This window comes from Triturus cristatus, chromosome 5_1 (genome assembly GCF_964204655.1).
Source record: "Triturus cristatus chromosome 5_1, aTriCri1.1, whole genome shotgun sequence".
In the NCBI taxonomy this organism is placed as follows: domain Eukaryota; kingdom Metazoa; phylum Chordata; class Amphibia; order Caudata; family Salamandridae; genus Triturus; species Triturus cristatus.
This window is the reverse complement of record NC_140587.1, coordinates 431,711,802-431,733,484: the sequence shown is the minus strand read 5'-3', so window position 1 is coordinate 431,733,484 and position 21,683 is coordinate 431,711,802. Positions and strand designations below refer to the sequence as shown.

The 21,683-nt window shown below is 49.1% G+C and overlaps 1 protein-coding gene across 1 annotated transcript in view; it reads left to right on the top strand.

Moving 5' to 3' along the window:
- CPQ (carboxypeptidase Q) overlaps window positions 1-21,683 on the top strand; it is a 1,977,691-nt gene that overhangs the window by 1,243,371 nt on the left and 712,637 nt on the right. Inside the window, exon 5 of the mRNA XM_085605212.1 lies at window positions 18,780-18,891. Coding sequence (XP_085461338.1) covers window positions 18,780-18,891 — 112 coding nt within the window. The remainder of the gene's footprint in view (window positions 1-18,779; window positions 18,892-21,683) is intronic.

Sequence of the window (21,683 nt, the reverse complement as noted above, 5' to 3'; positions counted from 1 at the left end):
GTTGCTGGTTTTTGCAATGCACAATCAATAATCAACAATGCTCGCACAAAGTCTTGCACAGATGACACTTTATAGACAAATGAGAGTTTTTTTAAGCTACTGTCTACACGGTTCCCCTCACAATATGCTTCTACTGCAAAACGAATGCTTAGCTTTTCGTTACCTTTCATGAATAGGATGTTAATTAAATGGCGGGCACCAGAGAAGCTTTGCAGATTAGCAAGATACTTTCATTATAATAATATCTATCTTTAGGCTAAAGAGCCGGTGAAAGGAATTCAGACTGAGACTAGGCCTCTTGTTGCTTAAAATCCATATTTCACAGGAACAATGTACTTTCAATGAGTTAATGGAAAATAATTCTGAGATATGACATCACCTCTGTGAAATATGAGTTTTGAATGCAATACTTTTTGTGCAATAAATAATGCCACATTTATGTTTCTCGTACAGCATAGATTTTATAATATGAGCATGTTTTTAAAGCGAGCATATATCTAAAGGTTATGCTCCTTTGATGGTCCAGATGGGAGCACTAGAAACCACATTAAAATCAGAATTAAAATAACCCCAGCTGACAATAGAAATAACAAGCATTGGTAAATGCATTAGGTTTCGCCTATGTGATTAAAAATAAGCTGTTTTTTTGTTGTAAGTTGTAGCTTGCTGAGTAGTTAGTTGTACAATATAAGTTACAGAAAGTCTGTTAAAGTGTTATGACTTATTTATGTTTAAAAAGGCAATATATTGTGCTGTTACTAGTGGTATAGTGTAGGTAAGTAAAGCAACATTTTGAAAATCAACTGAAAGAGGGAAATAATAGAATTCATTGATGTTATAGCAATACTATGTGTTTGGAGGAGTTCTGACAACTGTTGGGCCTGGTGCCATTGCACCTGCTGCACCATTTAAATCATGCCTCTGGTGTCTGCAAGGTAACTGCACTTGTGGCTGCCTGTTTAGTAGTAAAATATTGCAATATCTGGTGTTTAGAGCTGTTCCTCGAGCTTTAGGTCCATGTGTCACTGCACCAGCTGCACCATTGAACTTGTGATTTATGACCCTAGTGCCTGCAAGGTAACTGCACTTTTGACAGCTTAGTTAGTAGTTATATATAGCAGTATTTGGTGTTTAGATGAGTTCTGACAACTTTTGGCCCCGGTGCCGCTGCACCTGAAGCACCATTGAAATCATGGTCCTAGTGCCAGCTAGATTACTGCACTTGTGACTGCCTGCTTAGTAGTAAAATCTAGCAATATTCTGTGTTTAGTGGGGTCCTTTTTAACTGCAAGATAACTGCAACTGTATCTGCCTGTATAGTAGTAAAATATAGCAATATTAGATGTTTACAGGAGTTCTGACAACGTTTAGGCCCGGTGCCACTGCACCTGCTGTGCCATTCAAATCATGACCCTTTTGTCTGAAAGGTAACTGCAGTTGTTACTGCCTGTTTAATAGTGAAATGTAACAATGTTAGGTGTTTAGTGGGGTGCCTAGAGCTTTTGGTCCTGATGCTACTGCACCATTCAAATCATGATCTTATTGCCTGCTAGATAGATGCAAGTGTGACTGTCTTGTTTAGTAGTAACATTTAGCAATAATCTGGGTTTAGTGGGGTCCCTAGAGCTTTTGGCCCCAGTGCCGCTGCACCTGCAGCACCATTCAAATCAAGTCCCTTTTAACTGCAAGGTAACTGCAATTGTGACTGCCTGTTTAGAGGAGTTCTGACAACATTTGAGCCCGGTGCTACTGCATCAGCTGCACCATTCAAATCATGACTCTGTTGTCTGCAAGGTAACTGCACTTGTGGCTGCCTGTTTAGTAGTAAAATATAGCATAGCTCTTGCATATTAACTTTATTTTTAAAGTGCAATGTTTATTACAACATTTAGAATTTGATCATGATGATCAAATAGATTAAGTTGAAAAAATCAATCTGATAATGCCTACAAAGTGCAAAGAAGGGTACTGAGGCATGAATAGGAAAAGGCTAAAGCATCTGCTTTACACAACTAAGTAACAAAAAAGCTAGCATTCCAGCCTACTGTTAGAAGCTGTCTGCTTATTCCGTGGGAAGAGGTCTCATCTTTTCGGCGGTGGCAGACGGAGTGGCAACATTTAGGTAATCCCATGGTCTGGAAGTCTTTGACGAAAATTTGACTATAAGGCAGCACCTCCCACCGGATCCGCATGTCTTCTAAATAAAAACAATAGTGAAAAATCCACTGTGGACAAGAAGAAGACAGGTGAGTGCATTAGACCTCACGATAGTGCATGGAGTGCGTGCGCATTAAAAGCAGGGACAATAAAATAGATAATTAGCCTCGACGAAGGCCCCAGACCCAAGTGGGTTCAGAGCGCGGGCCGAAACATGTTAGCACTATGAAACGGGTACAACTTAATGATTATATTCAGTAGAACCCAAAAACTTCACGTTTTTACACATACCCTAGGTACCCTCCAAATAAACAGAACATTTGGGTATACCTGGAGGTATTTTTAACACCATTATTCTGGATCCCTGCATGTCCAGTACTGCTTTATCTAAGAACTCCCATTCCATCTATGGTTGAGTTCGCCCGGGTAGTATCATCTTACCCAGGTGTGGATAGATCCCCGATGATGAAGCATGTCACGATAAGTGAGTGAAAGAATTAACAACAAGGCACTCCTCTCGCGCCATCTCTGCCGCACTGCTGAATGGGGAACATTTCCCTATTGTATATTCATGTGTTGCACTTTAAACCATATTCTTCATGTGTGAACCAGCGTTAATCCAAACTTTCATGTCCAAACTTAATCAATCACTGCAGAGACAATGTCATGTCACTCCTTGGATTTTTATTTTCAATTTTCAATTTTTCACATTGATACTGCGCGCCCATCCAGGCATTTCACAGTAGCACGCAATCCAAACAAATGATATGCACGTCTAGGTAAACTCATCTCTCTTTTCCCAATGCATTTCGAGTCTAATATGACTCTTCGTCAGGGGTCACTGCAATAAATTAAAAAACAGCTCAAAAAACGATGAACAACAGACCTGAGTAAGTGTCAAAATACATTTCATCACCCAAAATAAACTCTCCCCACCTTATCCTTAACACATGTATATCTAGGTGTCACACTTATATTAACTATAAACCCCTCCGTTTCCCAACTCACCAATACAACCATTAAGACATTCACATTCCCTTCCGTAACCTCACCTTTTAACTGAACACCTAACATCTCTATATAACACAATTTCCCTTTCACTCACATCCCCAAAAAAACCACATCAAACCTAACACTGTACATTACCTCAAAAAAGACGGTGACGGCAATCTAGTCTCCTCATACACCTCTCTCGTAGAATACAAACATGATGGTCTCACGCTGCCCTTTGCTCACGTTCTTTTTAAACCAACGTCACACGCCTCCATGCACCAATCAATCAAATTCTCAACCCCGTGACCTAAGGACCCTCAGCTGTACCTGAATAGCCCGTGCAGCAATCTCGAAACTACAGTTCCCAAAATGCGCTTTTCCACATAAATCAGTGTAATGACTCAACTGAATCCTCAAATATAAAAGAAACGTTAATTGCAACCCACAGTACCCTGAATCCACAAAGCGATACCCAACACTCCCTTGCCAACTACTCCCAGCCCTCAAAAAACCTCCGAAACACAACCCCAAGCAAGCAAAAGCCCAAATGTGCACATTTACATAAATCATACTATGGCGAACATTTTTAGAAATAAAAACGTGAAAAACGATGGCTGCTTCAAAACGAAAATCCATCAGGTCCAAATTTTGACTGATCAGTACTTTCTCGAACTGTTCCTTAAGATATCTTCTATGATGATGAAAACTCGATGGGGTCCACTCTAGCTTTACGCTGTCTCTGCTGTGATCTACGTTCCTTGACTCAAATTTAAGCAGTTATTCATGGTGGGGTGCAATCTCTGTGGGGCGGAAAATTTTGCTAAGCATATATGTGGAAATAGAGGATGCACTCCTTCCCATACTTTTTTACATGCGTCGATTTTCAAAATAGCTTCATGTAATGCGTGCGGTCAGATACTGTGATCCGTCCCAGTCACAGTGTTTCATACAAGAATTAACAACAAGGCACTCCTCTCGCGCCATCTCTGCCGCACTGCTGAATGGGGAACATTTCCCTATTGTATATTCATGTGTTGCACTTTAAACCATATTCTTCATGTGTGAACCAGCGTTAATCCAAACTTTCATGTCCAAACTTAATCAATCACTGCAGAGACAATGTCATGTCACTCCTTGGATTTTTATTTTCAATTTTCAATTTTTCACATTGATACTGCGCGCCCATCCAGGCTTTTCACAGTAGCACGCAATCCAAACAAATGATATGCACGTCTAGGTAAACTCATCTCTCTTTTTCCAATGCATTTCGAGTCTAATATGACTCTTCGTCAGGGGTCACTGCAATAAATTAAAAAACAGCTCAAAAAACGATGAACAACAGACCTGAGTAAGTGTCAAAATACATTTCATCACCCAAAATAAACTCTCCCCACCTTATCCTTAACACATGTATATCTAGGTGTCACACTTATATTAACTATAAACCCCTCCGTTTCCCAACTCACCAATACAACCATTAAGACATTCACATTCCCTTCCGTAACCTCACCTTTTAACTGAACACCTAACATCTCTATATAACACAATTTCCCTTTCACTCACATCCCCAAAAAAACCACATCAAACCTAACACTGTACATTACCTCAAAAAAGACGGTGACGGCAATAAGTGAGTGAGGCATCTACTCCAGTATCTTTGGCTAGCCTGACCGTCGCAGATAAAGCTAGGGGAGATCTTCTTTTTCAAATCAGATTCACCCTTTTTATTGAAAACAGAGTTCAGTTGGAAAACTCAGAGAGAAGCAGTTGCACATTTGTGTTAAGAGGGCTTATCTTGACAGTGAATGGGGCTTAAACAGTGTGCACAGCTTTAGTAGAAGTATCGTAAATGTGTGCATTCAGGGGAAGTTACCAACATTAAAAAAGTTCCACACAAAACCTAATGAAAACAGTAAGTCGGGCATGCGATCTGATAATAGCCCCCTTTTAAGATATATTAAATACAAGAGATTTCCAAGCCCAGTGCAAGCAAAACCTAAAAAGTAAGAATTTTAGAGGCCATTATGGAACTGCTTTAAAAATTAATGAGACTGAAAAACATATGGTATCTGACAAATATCTTAAAGCTCAGTAACACAAGTAAATGTTCATTATGACAAACTGAGGAAGAAAAATCTGGCATTTTGCAACAAATCGGAATAAAAATGGATTAGGGCTACCAATCCGCTTCATTGATATCCCATGATTGCGAGCTGGACCTCCCGAGCAAACCCACTTGAATAAAATATTGACAAAGAGTAAATTAGGAGTGATCTGGCAGAGGCTGTAATCAGCTTTGTGATCAGTAGTGTGGAGATCTGCATAGATCTAAAAAGAAAAAAGTGATATATAAATTACCTTTCTGATTTACGCAGTGTGAGTTGCGGCTTGTGCATCTTTTTTCCCCTTTTTTTTCTTTTCATATCTACGCAGTGTGAGTTGCGGCTTGTGTATGTTTTGGGACACGGACTGAGGTATCAACGACGGGGGTAGTCTGGCCTGAAATATAAAGGATCCAGGGTTTGAAAAATAATGGGACCCCACTTACATATGGAAATCCTTTCATGGTGAAACATATAGTCACGGGGGGCGTGGCTTAGCACGCGATGAGAGCAGACGTGCCCGGGTAGAGCTCCCGCTTGAGCCCTCCTGCCCCGGGTCGTTTCTCCGTCAAAAACTCCTCCACACTGACCGATACTGCTGGCGGACCTGCTCCGGGACCTCCTACGTGCCCTGGCCGACTTTGGAGTGCATCGGCGGTGGGACACCGCACCGACCCTGACGACGAGACTGAGGCCGCCCTGCTGGGCGCGAATCCGGAGACTGCGACTACGCGAGCCCGCGGCTTCAGCTGGTTCCTTGGGCCTCGCTCTGTGGCCTGCGGGGGAGCTATTGCGGCACCGAGTGGAGGCCCGCGACCGCTGCGAGGGTGCCCCCGCGAGACAGGCGACGCGGTTGGGGACGCCTGGGGACCCCCCCCTCCCCCACGAAGAGCTAATTGAAGGCGGTGGCAAGCTGGGGACAACTCGGAGGGGACAAGAAGACGCAGCTTGCGGCACCCGGCCTACGAGTGAGTTGCATGCCTGGGGCCCTGGGAGCGGCGGGGTGGACCCGGAGAGGTGCGGTGCCTAGCTGCTGCCACAAGTAAGAGACTGCCATCGAGCTACCATTGGGCTGAGAAGGACTTTGGGAAGCAGCAACGGAGGTTCCCAGGCTTACGAAGGGACGCACGGGCTCTGCCTTCCCCCCGCGCTCTGGCCTGGTTACGGCTGAACTGAGGCGCCTTTCCCTCTCCTAGCTTCCTGCAAGCCTTTGGCCGCTGGGGGTGGACTTGCACTGGACGGGGGCTACATCACTGAGGGGCACAGCAGCACATATCGCCGCTGCCCGAGGGCACTGAGACCGCTGCCGGGGCGCCAGGCTGGGCCCTCTGGACACGCGCGGCACAACTCCTGCGCCTCTGGCCGCTGCGGGGGGTGACCGCGAACGCGGAGTGGAAAAGGGACACAGGCGCGACCCACCCCTTGGAGGGAGCCATCGAGCGCCATACCGGCTGCGGTTGGACCCGTCGCTGATTGGGACCTCTAGGCCCGCGGTGACCGCGACGCATCGCGCGCGGCCTGGCGGATTGGAGCAGCAGAGCCCGGCGCTGCGCTGGAATGGAGGAGTGAGCCACTCCTCTCCCTCGAGGTGGTATAGGACCCGCAACGGCGGCCTTGACGTCGCGGAGACGCTTCGCCGCGCAGGACGGACCTCCGCTCCTCTGCGACAGGGAGGGATACCTTGCACGCGCCACCAGCTCCATGCCTAGAGGGGCGCGAACGCGCACCGGACCGGGAGCTGCAACGGCGAGGGGAAAGCACGAGAAAGCAGCACCCACGATGGATACCGAGCACGTAGCGGCGAAGCTGGATAGCGTTCTGGCAGCCATGGAGAGGATGGAAGAGTCCCTGCAGCATACACGCACCTCCCTGGAGACCCGAATCGATGGCGTGGCAATAGACTTAACCCACCTCCGAGCTGATCATAAAAAGCTGCAAGCACGCACAAAAACGCTGGAAGACACAATGGCAGATATCGAGCCAGCGACGAAACAGACGGAAACAAAGGTACAAGACCTCCTGACCAGAGTGGAACTCTTAGAGGGTAGAGCTGAAGACGCGGAGGGCCGGGCACGAAGAAATAACATCCGCCTAGTGGGCATCCCGGAGAGATGGGAAGGGGCGGATTCTGCCCGCAGGGTTGAGGATGGCTGCGAGACCTGCTACCGGACAGCGCGCTTTCCCCGCACTTTGTGGTGGAGAGAGCCCACCGCGTGCCCATGAGACCGCTCCCCCCGGGCTCTAACCCTAGACCGTTTCTCCTTCGGGTGCTCAACTACAGAGACCGAGATGCCATACTGCGCGAAGCCAGGAACCTAGGGGAAATCACCATAGACAACGCCGCGGTGATGTTCTTCCCGGACTACACAGCACGAGTGCAGAGACAGAGGCACTCCTTCCTGGCGGTAAAACGAAGACTGCGCGAAGCAGACCTCAAGTACTCGCTACTTTTCCCAGCCAAACTAAGAGTGGTGGCGCGAGACAAGACACACTTCTTCGCGAGCCCCGAGGAAGCGGAGGCCTGGCTAGATGGAGGAATGCCGGACGCGCCGCGAAGGGCGCTGGGAGCTGCCGCAACGGAGAGGGTCAGAGGATCAAGACGACGGCACCGCCGCAGGTCGCCCATGCCGCCGCTGGTCAGAGGAGCGATGAGCCGCTCCCCACCGGTGGACCTCGTTCAACAGGAACAGCGGGATGCCTTGCGCAAGGTGGCGGAAATCAGCAATGCCCCGGCACCGTCGATCCGCCCGGACGCTAGCCCGGCGGTGTCCTCAACGGACGATGAGGCGATCTATGGCATCCCGGACACGCAGGGCTCTGGGGGGCCCCCGGAGGTCACGCCGCAAACAGCGGATCTCTTTGGTTGACGGGACCCGGTGGTGAACTGCCGCCCGCTGCGTGACACAGGACTACCTGAGTTCCTGCTTGACTGCCCCACATACCACTAGACCTGCCTGGGGCCTCCCTGCGCCCACACCGCCGCTTCTCTGGGGGACTCGCCCACGGAGCTGGACACTGTGAGTACATTTTCTAATTATAAGCACGTGACTCATTCACCCACTTCACAGACACGCAAATGTGCCCCACGGTGCTCAACCGCCGGCTCGCTGCCACAGGCATCACTCGGAGGGGGACATGCCCCCCCTGGCGCCCCCGCCCACACTAGACTGGCAACTGGGCGTACAGCTGCCACGGCATTGAGCAACAGACACTAGACGTCTGCCGGCCAGCAGTGGCATGCACACTCCACCCGGGAGAGATGCAGGGCACTTCCAGGACTGCACTGTTTTGGTTACTGTTAAGATATAAACCACAAGATCCCCCTAAGACTGTATAGTTCACGAGCTCACTCGAGAGTTTGGACGGCGAACCGTTGTGCAGCCGACCTTTTGGTATTTTGGACTTTGTTGCCATGTTAAGGCTTTATGTGTTCCCTTTCTTCCCTCTCCCCCTGCCCTACTGGAGATCAAGACACTGCGCACACAATACTCAACCTAGCTGCACGGTGGGAGTGGACTGCTGGACCTGGGGGACCCTTGGGATGGGGGCCACGCCCTGGGGGGATGAGGGAGGCACGCACGCACGCGACCGCTATGGCTTATATACAAATATGCACCTGGAACGTCAGGGGAATGCACACACCGGCTAGGCGTTATCATATCTATTCATACCTAAAGCGGCATAAAGTCAGCATAGCGCTGCTCCAAGAAACCCATTTGAACGGAGCTGGGGTGTGGGCGCTACACCGTAGATGGCGAGGGCAATTGTATGCTACGGAATATTCCTCATTCGCTCGCGGAACACTGATATGGGTCCGCCCTGGGACTCCGTGGGAAGCCACAGAAACTGTAGTGGATCGGGAGGGCAGGTATACAGCTGCGCAGGGCAGGCTGGATGGCCAGTTTATTACACTGGTGTCCCTCTATTCCCCAAACGTTGATCAGGGCGGCTTCCTGGCGCGGCTCACAGCGACCATGGCAACTTGGCATGCAACCTCGTGGATAATAGGGGGTAACTATAACTGCACTTTAGACATCACACTGGATCGCTCCTCCCCACCCCCAGCTAACGCCTCTACAAGGGGAGCCACGAAAGCACTATTGGAATGGGCCGCGCAATGGGATCTACCTGATGTTTGGCGGCAGCGCAATCTGGGGACGCGGACATACTCCTACTACTCTGGCGCCCACGACCGGCATGTCCGCCTGGACCGGTTCATGGCGTCTACTGACCTCCTGCCCCACGTGACAGACACACAATACATGGGCCGCACGCACTCGGATCACAACCCACACTTCATGTCCATAGCCTGGGCCCGCCCACACCCCCCGTGCCCACATGGCGCCTACAACCTGCGCTGTTACTGGACGCAGCTTTCCGTGATGCCTTGCTCGAGCGCGCCGCGCAATATTTTGAGGATAATGCCGGTACGGCATCCAATCCACAGGTGGAGTGGGACGCCTTCAAGGTGGTGCTCCGAGGACACTGCCTGCATGCCCAGGGGCATGTGAGGCACCAGCTGGAGAGGGACTTAACTAGGCTGGAATCGGACTTGCTTACACGAGAGGAGGGGGCTGTGGATGGAGACGGGGACCCACTACACGAGGCCCACACGGAACATGCGCGCCTTTTGGAGCGACTCCGAAATGTCAACTACGCCGCGCATTCGGCGAGAACACATCACCTTGGCGACAGACCAGGCAAACTTTTAGCGTGGCTGATCTCACAGGACGCCCGCTCGACCCCGGTGACGGCCGTACAGAGGGAGGGAGGGGAACTAGTGTACACGCAACTTGGCATACATGACGCCTTTACTGCCCACTATGACGCATTGTATCGCTCCCGCCTATCAGTCCCTTATCCTGATATAGCCGACTATCTCTCCCCCCTGCAAATGCCGCAACTGACTATTGCGCAGCAGGACGAGCTGGGAGCCCCGCTGGAGACAGATGAGCTCAGAGAAGCCATCTTTAACCTGTCCAATGGCAAAACCCCGGGCCCGGACGGGCTACCGGCTGAATTTTACAAGGCTGGCTCGGACATCCTCGTCCCGGAACTACTGCGAATGTACGTAGCGGCAGCGGAGGGAGCTGCTTTACCCCTAACGTTAAATGAGGCCACACTTCATGTCCATAGCCTGGGCCCGCCCACACCCCCCGTGCCCACATGGCGCCTACAACCTGCGCTGTTACTGGACGCGGCTTTCCGTGATGCCTTGCTCGAGCGCGCCGCGCAATATTTCGAGGATAATGCCGGTACGGCATCCAATCCACAGGTGGAGTGGGACGCCTTCAAGGTGGTGCTCCGAGGACACTGCCTGCATGCCCAGGGGCATGTGAGGCACCAGCTGGAGAGGGACTTAACTAGGCTGGAATCGGACTTGCTTACACGAGAGGAGGGGGCTGTGGATGGAGACGGGAACCCACTACACGAGGCCCACACGGAACATGCGCGCCTTTTGGAGCGACTCCGAAATGTCAACTACGCCGCGCATTCGGCGAGAACACATCACCTTGGCGACAGACCAGGCAAACTTTTAGCGTGGCTGATCTCACAGGACGCCCGCTCAACCCCGGTGACGGCCGTACAGAGGGAGGGGGGGAACTAGTGTACACGCAACTTGGCATACATGACGCCTTTACTGCCCACTATGACGCATTGTATCGCTCCCGCCTATCAGTCCCTTATCCTGATATAGCCGACTATCTCTCCCCCCTGCAAATGCCGCAACTGACTATTGCGCAGCAGGACGAGCTGGGAGCCCCGCTGGAGACAGATGAGCTCAGAGAAGCCATCTTTAACCTGTCCAATGGCAAAACCCCGGGCCCGGACGGGCTACCGGCTGAATTTTACAAGGCTGGCTCGGACATCCTCGTCCCGGAACTACTGCGAATGTACGTAGCGGCAGCGGAGGGAGCTGCTTTACCCCCAACGTTAAATGAGGCCACACTGGTCTCTATTCTTAAACCTGGCAAGGATAGCACACGGGTGGGCTCTTACCGTCCGCTGGCTCTGCTGAACACGGATTATAAAATCCTGGCTTCTGCGTTAGCCAGGAGGCTGGCCCCTCATGTACCCGCTCTGGTGCACCGGGACCAAAATGGATTTGTCCCCACACGCCACACTTCCTACAACATCCGCCGCCTCTTTCGGGTACAGGAATACGCCATGCAGCAGTGGCCAAGGGCGGGATGTCTGATACTGGACCTGGAGAAGGCCTTCGACTCAGTCGAGTGGCCGTATCTGAGGGCGGTTGCAGAGAAATATCGGCTGGGGGGGATACAGTGCCATGATTGACCTACTTTATGGCAGACCGACAGTCCGAGTCCGTAAGGGCCGCCTCCTCTCCGCTGCCATCCGGGTCTGCAGGGGCACCCGCCAGGGCTGCCCGCTGTCGCCATTGCTGTTTTCACTGGCCATGGAACCCCTGGCTGCGACTCTCAGGACGCACGGACTGGAATGGGGAATTCCATTGGCGGATGGCCTGCATGCGGTGTCTCTATATGCAGACGACCTGCTGCTGTACGTCAGGGACATAACTGCCATCCCTGCCTCCCTCACTGACGTCTTCCTCACCTTTGAGGAGATGTCGGGCCTGAGAGTCAATTGGGCCAAGTCGGGAGCCTATCCCTTTAGCCCAGCAACGCCTGAATGCGACATCCGGCTGGGAGGGGACAGGCTGCGGTGGCATCCCACCACCTTCCGCTACTTAGGGATAAGGATCTACAGAACCCCAGCAGACGTTCTGGAGGGGAACCTCCTTCGAGCAATCGCTTCTGTCCGAGCACAAGTTGGCTTCTGGAACACCTTACCCCTTAATGTGCCTAGTCGGGTGGCACTGACCAAAATGATAGTGCTGCCTCGCCTACTCTATTATTTTGCAAATCTGCCTCTGTATGTTCCCACCAAGCTGTTCCGCGACCTAGAGGTGCTGCTGCGTGGCCTCATCTGGAACAAGGGGAGACCGCGAGTAGCGCTGGCTAAACTATACATGCCCACGAATTCCGGGGGCTTGGCAGTTCCTAATATGGAACTGTACTACCTCGCGGCGCAGATGCAATGGGTGGCGGGATGGCTGTGCGGCAAGCAGCTTGAGGACACTACCTCGCACGCGGCTGCCTGGACACGAACACAAATAAATACACTGTTCCACCCGATAACCCGCACGCCCTGCCCCTCCCAGGTCTACCTGGCGGTAGCGCGCAGATGTTTCCTGCGGTGCCTCCGCCTCACGCGCGTGACTAAGCCATACGCCCCGAGTTTGCCACTCTTGGGCATGCCTGGCCCGACGGGACCGCTCACGGAGGCCCACTTGGCTGGATGGGAACAGGCGGGAGTGGACACGCTGAGCGATCTATATGTAGATGGCGACTTACTTACGTTCGCCACCCTGGCTGAAGACACGGCTCTCCCGGCGGGACAGTTCCTCCTGCATGTCTCCCTCATGCGTACGCTCACGACTTCCTGGGGTGACATGGCGGTGGAACCCCCGACGCATACCTTCATCCAATATCTGTACGTTATGGGCAATGGCGCACACGTCATACATTGGCTAGCACAGGCGCTGCAGGCACACTCGCAACCATCCACATTAGCACTGAGGGAGCGCTGGGCAACAGACAGGGGCAGAGACTGGACAGACAAGGAATGGGCGATGATACTGGCCAGCCCGACCAATATTCCACGCAACCCCCGCTTTAAAATTATACAATACTACATACTGCAGCGTGCATACCTCACACCTGAAAAGATTAACAGATACTTCTTGCGGGCAGATGCACTTTGCCAGCGGTGCTCGCTACCGGGAGCGGACCTCTTACACATGCTATGACACTGTCCTGGTATACAGGCATACTGGAACAGCGTACTGTCACTGCTTGCGCGCAGTGCAGATGGACGACTACCGCGCACATGGGACGCATGCATACTAGGGTTGTATAAGCGCACAAAAGATAACAAAGTGCAGGCACGCTTTTGGGAAATGGGTCTCATAACGGCCAAACGCTTGCTCACCAAGCATTGGAAGGCAGCAATCCCCCCGCACATCAGACATTGGAAAGCCTCCTTCGTTAACTGGGCACAGGCGGAGAGTGCGGTGCTTCTCCGTGAGGAAACTGCAGGGCTCCGGAAGTTCCCCATCGCCCAGCTTTGGGATGACCTCCTCACAGCCTTTCAGGTGGCCTGCCGGGACCGAGGGATAACCTGAGTCTTTGGAGGGCATCGCTACCTTGCTGGCTGGGTAGCGACATCCCTAAGACCGAGACAGAGTTAGCTCCCGCCCCCCTCTGCTTGCCCCCTAGCGCCTCTCACTTTTGCCCTTCAGGAGACTGCTGCCGGGCATCACTCGCTGTACAACCATGGCGCGCGCGCAGGGATTGCTGCTGCCGCAGTCTGAAGCAACGCGCACAGTGCCCGGAAAGCACGGAACGATTTCACCCGGAGCGCACAGAGTTGCATACCAGGCGTACCCAGACGCTTAGCGGCTTGAGGAGCACAATGCTGGTGGGACGGAAGCGCGCCACGTACCACGCACATAGAGTTGAACTGCGAAGCCGCACACTGGGCTCGTCGGATATATACACTGCCATATATGTCACTGTGAGCTATACCGAAACCTCCTTGTCGCGCTCCAGCCTACACTATGAGCATGATGCTGGTGCTAAGCTGCCCCGGAGGCCTTGGCATTTGGGGGTAAACACGGTGCCTTGTGCGACTCCCGCTAAGGGCCTGGGTGGCAACCGAAGTAGCCGCAATGTGGGCTGGAACACAGCGCCATCCTCTATTGCTGGTAATGCGCTTCAGACGCATCACAACAAAACACAGAAAAGCACCATAGGCCTACCTTTACACAATGTACGCACCTAATTCCTATACAAATGTTCACCTGCACATCGCCGCCGGACCTCCGGGTTGCCGGCTGAATGGCTGTGTCTCACCATCTGGAAATGTGTGTTTTTGTCTCGCTGATCCGACACCTTGGATAGTGAATGTACATTGTGAAATGATGCAACTGCGATTAATAAAGGTTTTCAAAAAAATGAAAAAAAAAAAAAAAATGAAGTGGCATGACATTAAATATATTGGATCAAAAAAAAAAAAAATGGTGAAACATATAGTCACGAGATTTGCATTACCACATGTTGGTTATACATTATATGAATGCCCTGTAGAAGTTCAGGGTGGTGAACGAAACGTTGGCTTTGTTTTTGGCTATAACGTTTGGACTTCATTATCGTACAAATAAAATAAAGACGATATTGAACATTCTACATTTTGAGCAGTGGGTGTTCATAGTGAGTGCATACCATCTTCTTGGAAATACTTACTTTGGGACAAAGGGGAGGTGCTGTTCATTTGGGCTTGCTGCTCAGTTTGTACTCCTGTGACAGATTAGTCTAACATAGGCAGGGGCCACGGGAAAACACATCAAAGGCGAAGGGACACCATTAATTGCCCAAATAAACAAGGCATTCTTAACATAGGACCATTGAGGAATGCTATACTATGACGGAAGAATCTACGTTCAGAGGATCATATGTGGAGTAGTCGTATAAAAACACTGAGTATTGACTTGCACTACATACAGAGAAAGAATAGGATATAGATGGCATAACCTGGTCCCTAACATCACATATCTTAAATACTTGACAAAAGCCATGTTGAATAAAAAAAGAAAAAACCTTACTGGATGCACTTTCATATTACACAGGAATACAGACTGCAGGCATTTCTGGAGCTCACTCACTACTGGCAAATTGCCAAACACTAACCATTCTTTAATCATCATCAGTGTTTACTCCAGTACACAGGCTGTGGAAAAATGCATCAAAACACACTGTCAGCAATTGAACAGTGATTTAATGCCCACAAACAAATCAGGCTTGTATGGAGAAGAAACAACACTACACAAATAATGTATCCAAAACTCCCACCAGCAGTAGCTATCACAACTCTATTTGACCCCAGATCACACCAAGCAGACATACCACGTTAAGTGTACATGACAAATGCATCTGACACCAATATGGTCCCTGCTGCATGCAGGGCCAGTACATCCAAAGGTATAAAGAAACTGCCCCTACACAACCCATCATTGTGTTGACAAGACCACCTCCCCATCCCACTAACCAACCTCGTGGGGGAGCTCCTCAATGCAGAATTTGAAACCAAAACTACATTAAACTTTCATGATCTGATCATAGATTCGGTCCTCATATCAGGGCACTCATTGTTCTGGTATAAGGATCTCAGCTAATTATAGTTCCTAATAAAGAACACTAATGAGTGCACAGCGTGAGAATCTGCTATTATTTTCATAGACTGCGTTGAACTATTTTACAAACCCAGTATTCTTCTTGTAAGATCACTGGCCTTCCTCCACTCTATAATGTCTTATACCCTCTTCCCAGGATGCAAACTTGACACGCCCATGAGAAAAATAAATAGGTGGCCTGCTACATACACACAAGGAATAAATGGTGTCATCAACAGCCAGATCGTCACACAGCTAGTGGGCCAATCAATCCACTCAAAAGACCATAGGCTAGATCTCCAAATATTCACCATCCGACCACCTACTCAACAACTTTAGCATTGAAGATGTGTTCTGCAGTGAGCAAAACTAAACAGAGGGGATGATGCTCCCTTATGGAGCCTTCTCAACAACATCAGCACTTCACAGCTGCTATGAGCCGCAGAAGAGAGACTGGTATGTCCCTCCCCTGATAATCCCACAGAAATGCTCACTCAAATCAAACAATTGATTACTTGGTCTCTTAAAAAGGTGCCATGGCTGAACAAATATGGGAATAAATCCCAATTTCCATGCAGACTGCATGAGCGTAACATTCACCTTTATGGATAAAAAAACAGGCAATAAGAGCAAAACAAGCATATTTCTGCCATTTGCTTATTGGAGGCAGAAAACTCTACTGGGGAACTCAAACGTCTGTGTTTCCCACCCAAAGGCTATGAAGTACCCTGTGTAGTACTTTCATATCAAAATTGAGCCATTGTAGGTAAAGTTATGATCATTCTGCTGCCATGTTTGTTCCTCATCATGTTTCACTACCAGAGCAGCAGATATGTTTAGCCAAGCACAGCAGCACTGGCTGCATAGCTCAGCAATGAGCCTTAGTTTGTGCCTAGTACCACTGTCTTTAGTGCCTGTTGGACATGGCCAAACTTGGGGCTTGATGGGCACGATTTCAAGTAGTGGCCTTTAGTCGAGCCCGGTATTTACTCCTCCTGCACCAAGTCGTCATTTGACACGGCTACTGGTACTGGGCAGTGGTCATTGCTCTTAGCCATACTCAGCACCCAGAGTCCACTGGTTGTACGTATGTATATACCCAGCAGACTCAACGCATGGCATACCTTTCCGACAGGTCATAGTCCCCTGCCCCAACCAGCAAACATTGAGGGCATGGATTCAGGCATGGCCTGCACCCAATCCCCTTTCCATTGGATTCATAGTGTGACCTTTCAACCCTCCTTTCATCCGGGCTTCTCAACCCTATTTCCCTCCTATCCTTAGTTTAAAATCAAAGTATACATACTAGTTTGCACACCCTCCCAAAATGGCAATTTGCATTGGGAAATAGCATTTCCCATCATTCCAGCTGCAAAAAAATCTTTCCTTGTACCATTATTGTTTTATCCACACAGGCATCTGCAGGTCTTACCTAAGTCTGCAAACATCACTAAATAGTGGATAGAGCAAAGATTTCAGCTCCTTACAGTGAAGGATATTCCACATTCACTCACAATATTTGATGTTTGGAGGAAGCCACAAACATCCAGCATAGTCCCACCTTTGTATTTGTTAGTTGTTTGTCTCACCCACAGACAGCTGTTAGCTCTCTGTTGTCGAAAGTCCTCATCTGGACCATACCAAAAACTTACAGGGTGCTTAGAGCCAGCCCATTGCTTACACCGGATTGGCTGTGTTCTCACTTTCATTTGCTTGTTTCTTATTCAATGGCTTTCCATCCTCTTCCTGTGTACTCTGTCCTAGACCATAGCCTCTTTACCATGCTTTTGATTGGATGACTGCTATTCTTCCTTTGCTCACGTTCAGGGAACTACTAGTTTATTTTTCTTTAAGCATTCTGTAAGTGTGCATGTATTTTCTTGCTCTCTCCTTCATTACTGCCTCCCACCTCAAAGAGTCCCATGCGCTTTGAGTTGCTTTGTCCTCTCCCCAGCTTGTCCAACTATACAGGGCCAAATCAAACTCCATTGGCTCAAATTAAACAATGGATTGGCATTAGATCCCTCTGTTTCACACACACGACCTTATAGGCAATAGAAAATTACCTCTGTCTCAACTCTTAGCTCACTACTCTCTGGGAAAACTCTGCGATCTAAGTCACAACTACTATCTACTATCCCTGTGTGAAATTTTCCCATATGTGTGGATGTTCTCTCTGATATTTAGGTCCCCAACTCTGGAATAATCTTCCTGTACATCTTGAAAGTATCCCTTCTCCCTTCAATTTTAGGAAAGCCTTTACTGTTCTGCTAAGTGTCCCTTACTTCTCCTTCTTCTTCTTTTACTGTTCTACATTGCCTAGATGTCTATGTTGGTGAATGAGCACTTGATGAATAAATCAATCAGTCTCAGTGTTTGGGAAGATGCCAACATTCTTGAACTGGTAAATAAACCAGTAAACCACATAATAGTACAATTGCAAAATGTTGTTTTTACACTGATTAAGTGATGCAAAAGATGATTTAAACTTATTATCGGGGATAATGTTACTGGGCCATTGGGTGAACCCAATTCAAAATTCTCGAGTACTCGTACTATTTATGTCATCTTGCCGATTTGCATTGGTGGCTGGCAGGGAACGGCAGTTGCGGGCGGGGGATACAGGAGATTGGGGAGGGATGTTTGAAAAAAAAACAACACTTACCTTCTTCTGCGGCCGCCGTCTCTTCATCATTCCTTCTTTTCCTGGTAAGTTCGGAACCAGGAAGCACCCGGGCTTTTCTAATCCAATCACAATGCTGCAATTTAGTGTTCTGATCGGTCTGAGCGCTGTAGTTCGGCGCTTAGATGGGGACTGGGGCCCTGGGCATCTTCCCCACCAGGCTGTGTGATGCAGCCTGGTGGGGAACATGCTAAGTGCTCATTATGCTTTGGCCGGGCCAAGGTGGCCGGCCAAGCAGTCATGCGCACTTTGAGAGTGTGCCCTCACCACTCCTCCCAGGCTCCGACCCCAACCCCCCTCCCAAACTCAGCTCCGTAGCAAAGAAAAATAAAATGATAATAACAAGTTTATTATCATTTTATTTTTCTTTCTGCTCACGGAGCATTGGGGCGACGCTCCTCCGCTGTAGTGGAAGAGCCGCAACTGCCCATTTGTTTTCCAAAACATTTAGATGGCATCCTCGTGTAAGTAGAATTACTCTAGTTATGGGAGTTTGGTGAGAAACACAGGGAATAAACATTTTAACTATTGTTTGTCAATACAGTTAAATTGCCAGAAGAGCATCACTATAGCTGTTCTCCTTCACTTGCAGGTCGTGTTGGTCAGCGGACATCTTGATAGCTGGGATGTTGGGCAAGGAGCCATGGATGACGGCGGCGGAGCATTTATTTCATGGGAAGCGCTCTCCCTTCTCAAGGACCTCGGTAAATATTTACATGTATAAAATACCTCATTGTACAAGCCTTCCACGGATAAACCTTACATCATTATGCAAAAATGTGAGTTTCAAACCATACTCAGGGCCTGCTTTGGAGTTTGGAGGATGGGTCCTCCATCACTAACATGACGGATATCAGACACTCCAAACCAGGCCCTTAGCACGAATGCTGTTGTCTGTGAATTGATCCACTGCAGTTTTAGAAACCTAACAAAAGCTATGAACAGGATAAAAGAAAAAACACGATGTTCCAGGTTAAAAATTGAATACTGTCAATGACCCAAATCATTTAAAAAATAAAAGAGCTAACTGAAATTCTGTTGGGAAAAAACGGTTCATACTGCCGTTTTTGTACACGGTTTTCCCCTTGATCAATACACTGCTGCGCGCATGCATTTTCCTCCAGGATGGACATGGCTGAGACCTTTGCGGACCCCAGCAAAGGGGGGTTTAAGTTTGGCCTGTCTGGAGGGATCTGATGGCAACTCTAAGGGCGCGCTTAGGGATATTTGGGAGAGAGAGGGCCAGGGGTCTTGGGATCACCTTATCTCTGAGAGTACAACCCGTGTTATAGGAGCTGGGGCTGCTGCGATGGATCAGATGGGGAAGAAAGTGGGAGACTTTAGGGTCGGATGATGTGTAAGTAGCTCATGCCCTATGCCCCATGGTCAGCCCAGCATAGTGTCTTTATACTGTTGTGAAGTCAGAGGGGTCTCTAAGCATTCCTTCTAGAGAGCAGGGCAATTTGTGATTGGTCAGTCCTGTATTGTACCGCAGGGGGAGACGGGAGAGTTGTTATGGGGGTGGGGGGGGGGGTGGGGAAGGGGGCCAAAGGTTTTGTAAGCGCTTCTTCAAGAGAGTACAAACATTGCAGTTAAGAGATGGGGTTATCCCTCAACAACCAGTCCTGGGTAAGGTCTGAGGTGTGTTGTGGGGTCAGATGACCTGCTAATACTTTGTCCAGCGAGTACAAGCCCTGCAGTTCAGGGGTCGGCCTAGGACATGGTGTTTTGAATGTGTCTTCTTAAAAAGTATATAATATAAGGGGCCAAAGATTTTGTAAGTACATCGCCCAGATAGCACTCCACCTGACTGGGCCTGTGATAGATTCCCCCGGGGTAGCACTGGTGGTTGAGTTCTCTGCTTGTGAGGGACCTCTGCTTGTATCTGATCATGTGCTGTCCTGAGACCTCACACCATCTTCGACCGCTTCTGTGAGGCAAGGGACACAGGGTTTAATGTGCACCTTCGAGCACTTGGATTCATGTGCACTTCACAGCACTATCCAAAACCCAGGTGGTTGAGTTTCTCGTACATGTCTAAACTTTCTTTGGCTTTGAACAGTGAATGTTGATTACGTGTTTAAATTAGAAACATGTCAGTGTCTATACATGTAACTGTTGATATTAAAGAAGCCTCACTTTAAAATGGCAAGTTTTGGTGCAAAACGTAATTGAGTGGCTTCTCCGTAATGGCGGAGGAGCGTCGCCCCATCTGCTGTGAGCGCTGCATGCACACATATTACTAAAATGGTAATAAATGCCATTTTATTTTGGTCGCAGGTTTGCAGTGTTACAGCGCTAGGGCAGGCGGCAGGGCTGATTCATTCAATTGCATGATTACTGCAGCCCCTGCCAGTGCGCATGACAGATTGGCTATCTGCCTACAGCTGGCCAATCACATATAGATACTTCAGCCTGCACAATCCAAAGGTTGAGGAACAGCCGAGAGATTGAAGCCAGAGGCCCCCTGTCTCAATATGAACGCTAGGTTCAACCAGCTCCAGGATTGGTTGCAATCACGTAGTACAAGGGAGGAAATCCTTGGCTTTCTCGTGGTGGTCATGTTTGTGTTCTGGGTTGCCCTTCAGATATAGTTTTTCTGGTAGTGATGCCCCGCACATCATGGTAGTTTACTGCCTGGAGCCTCGTTGATAAATCATAAAGTGGTGTGAGCTTTCTGTATTTACCTGTCCTCACCCAACAGAATTTGTGATCAAGGAAGACAGAAAACTGGGTCTCACCTAAAGGGTTCCCTTCACCTTGCAAAACAGAATCTGCAGTCTCACCTCTCACCCCTACCATCCACCCAGAGCAGTGCTTCAAGAACTCTAATCATCAGCCTCTTGCATTTCTAAAGGATGCACTGTGATCATCCCCCTCCAGCAGTACTTTGGGTCTCCACCCTAGTGCCGCAGCAATGCAGAACAGGCACTTGCTTTGACTGAGGAAGCTGTCCTTACCCTCCTTCTTGTGCAATGTCAAACCAGAGGAATCCAAAATAGATCCCGCATTACCTTGTAATTAATACTGTGAGCGAACCTGGAGGATGAACCTCAGAAGGCTTCCACTCCAGCATTTACAGAATCTTATTCAATGTTTGCCTTTGTTACCCATATATTTTTCACATATATATATATGTGTAATCATGGTGCTACAGCTTACGTTGAGCGCAGCCTAAAGCTCTCAATATTTCCCTATATATGCATCCACCCATTACATTACGCTTCCAACCCTTGAGCTGATCAGTTCTCCTTGCTAAAAACGTGGTCTAATGGCAGCCTAGTAATGGACAGACTGTTTACCATAAGAAACAACAGTGCATGATTGAAAATTACTCCCTGAAGCCTTACACCACTTACACATTTATGAATAAATACCATATCAAGTTTTGTGATTGTGTGCCAGAGGACATTTAAGTGCACACAATGGCTTGCTTGCATGCCTGTCAGAAGTATCAAATATGGCACTATCGTCACATGCAAATAACCTTGTTTCT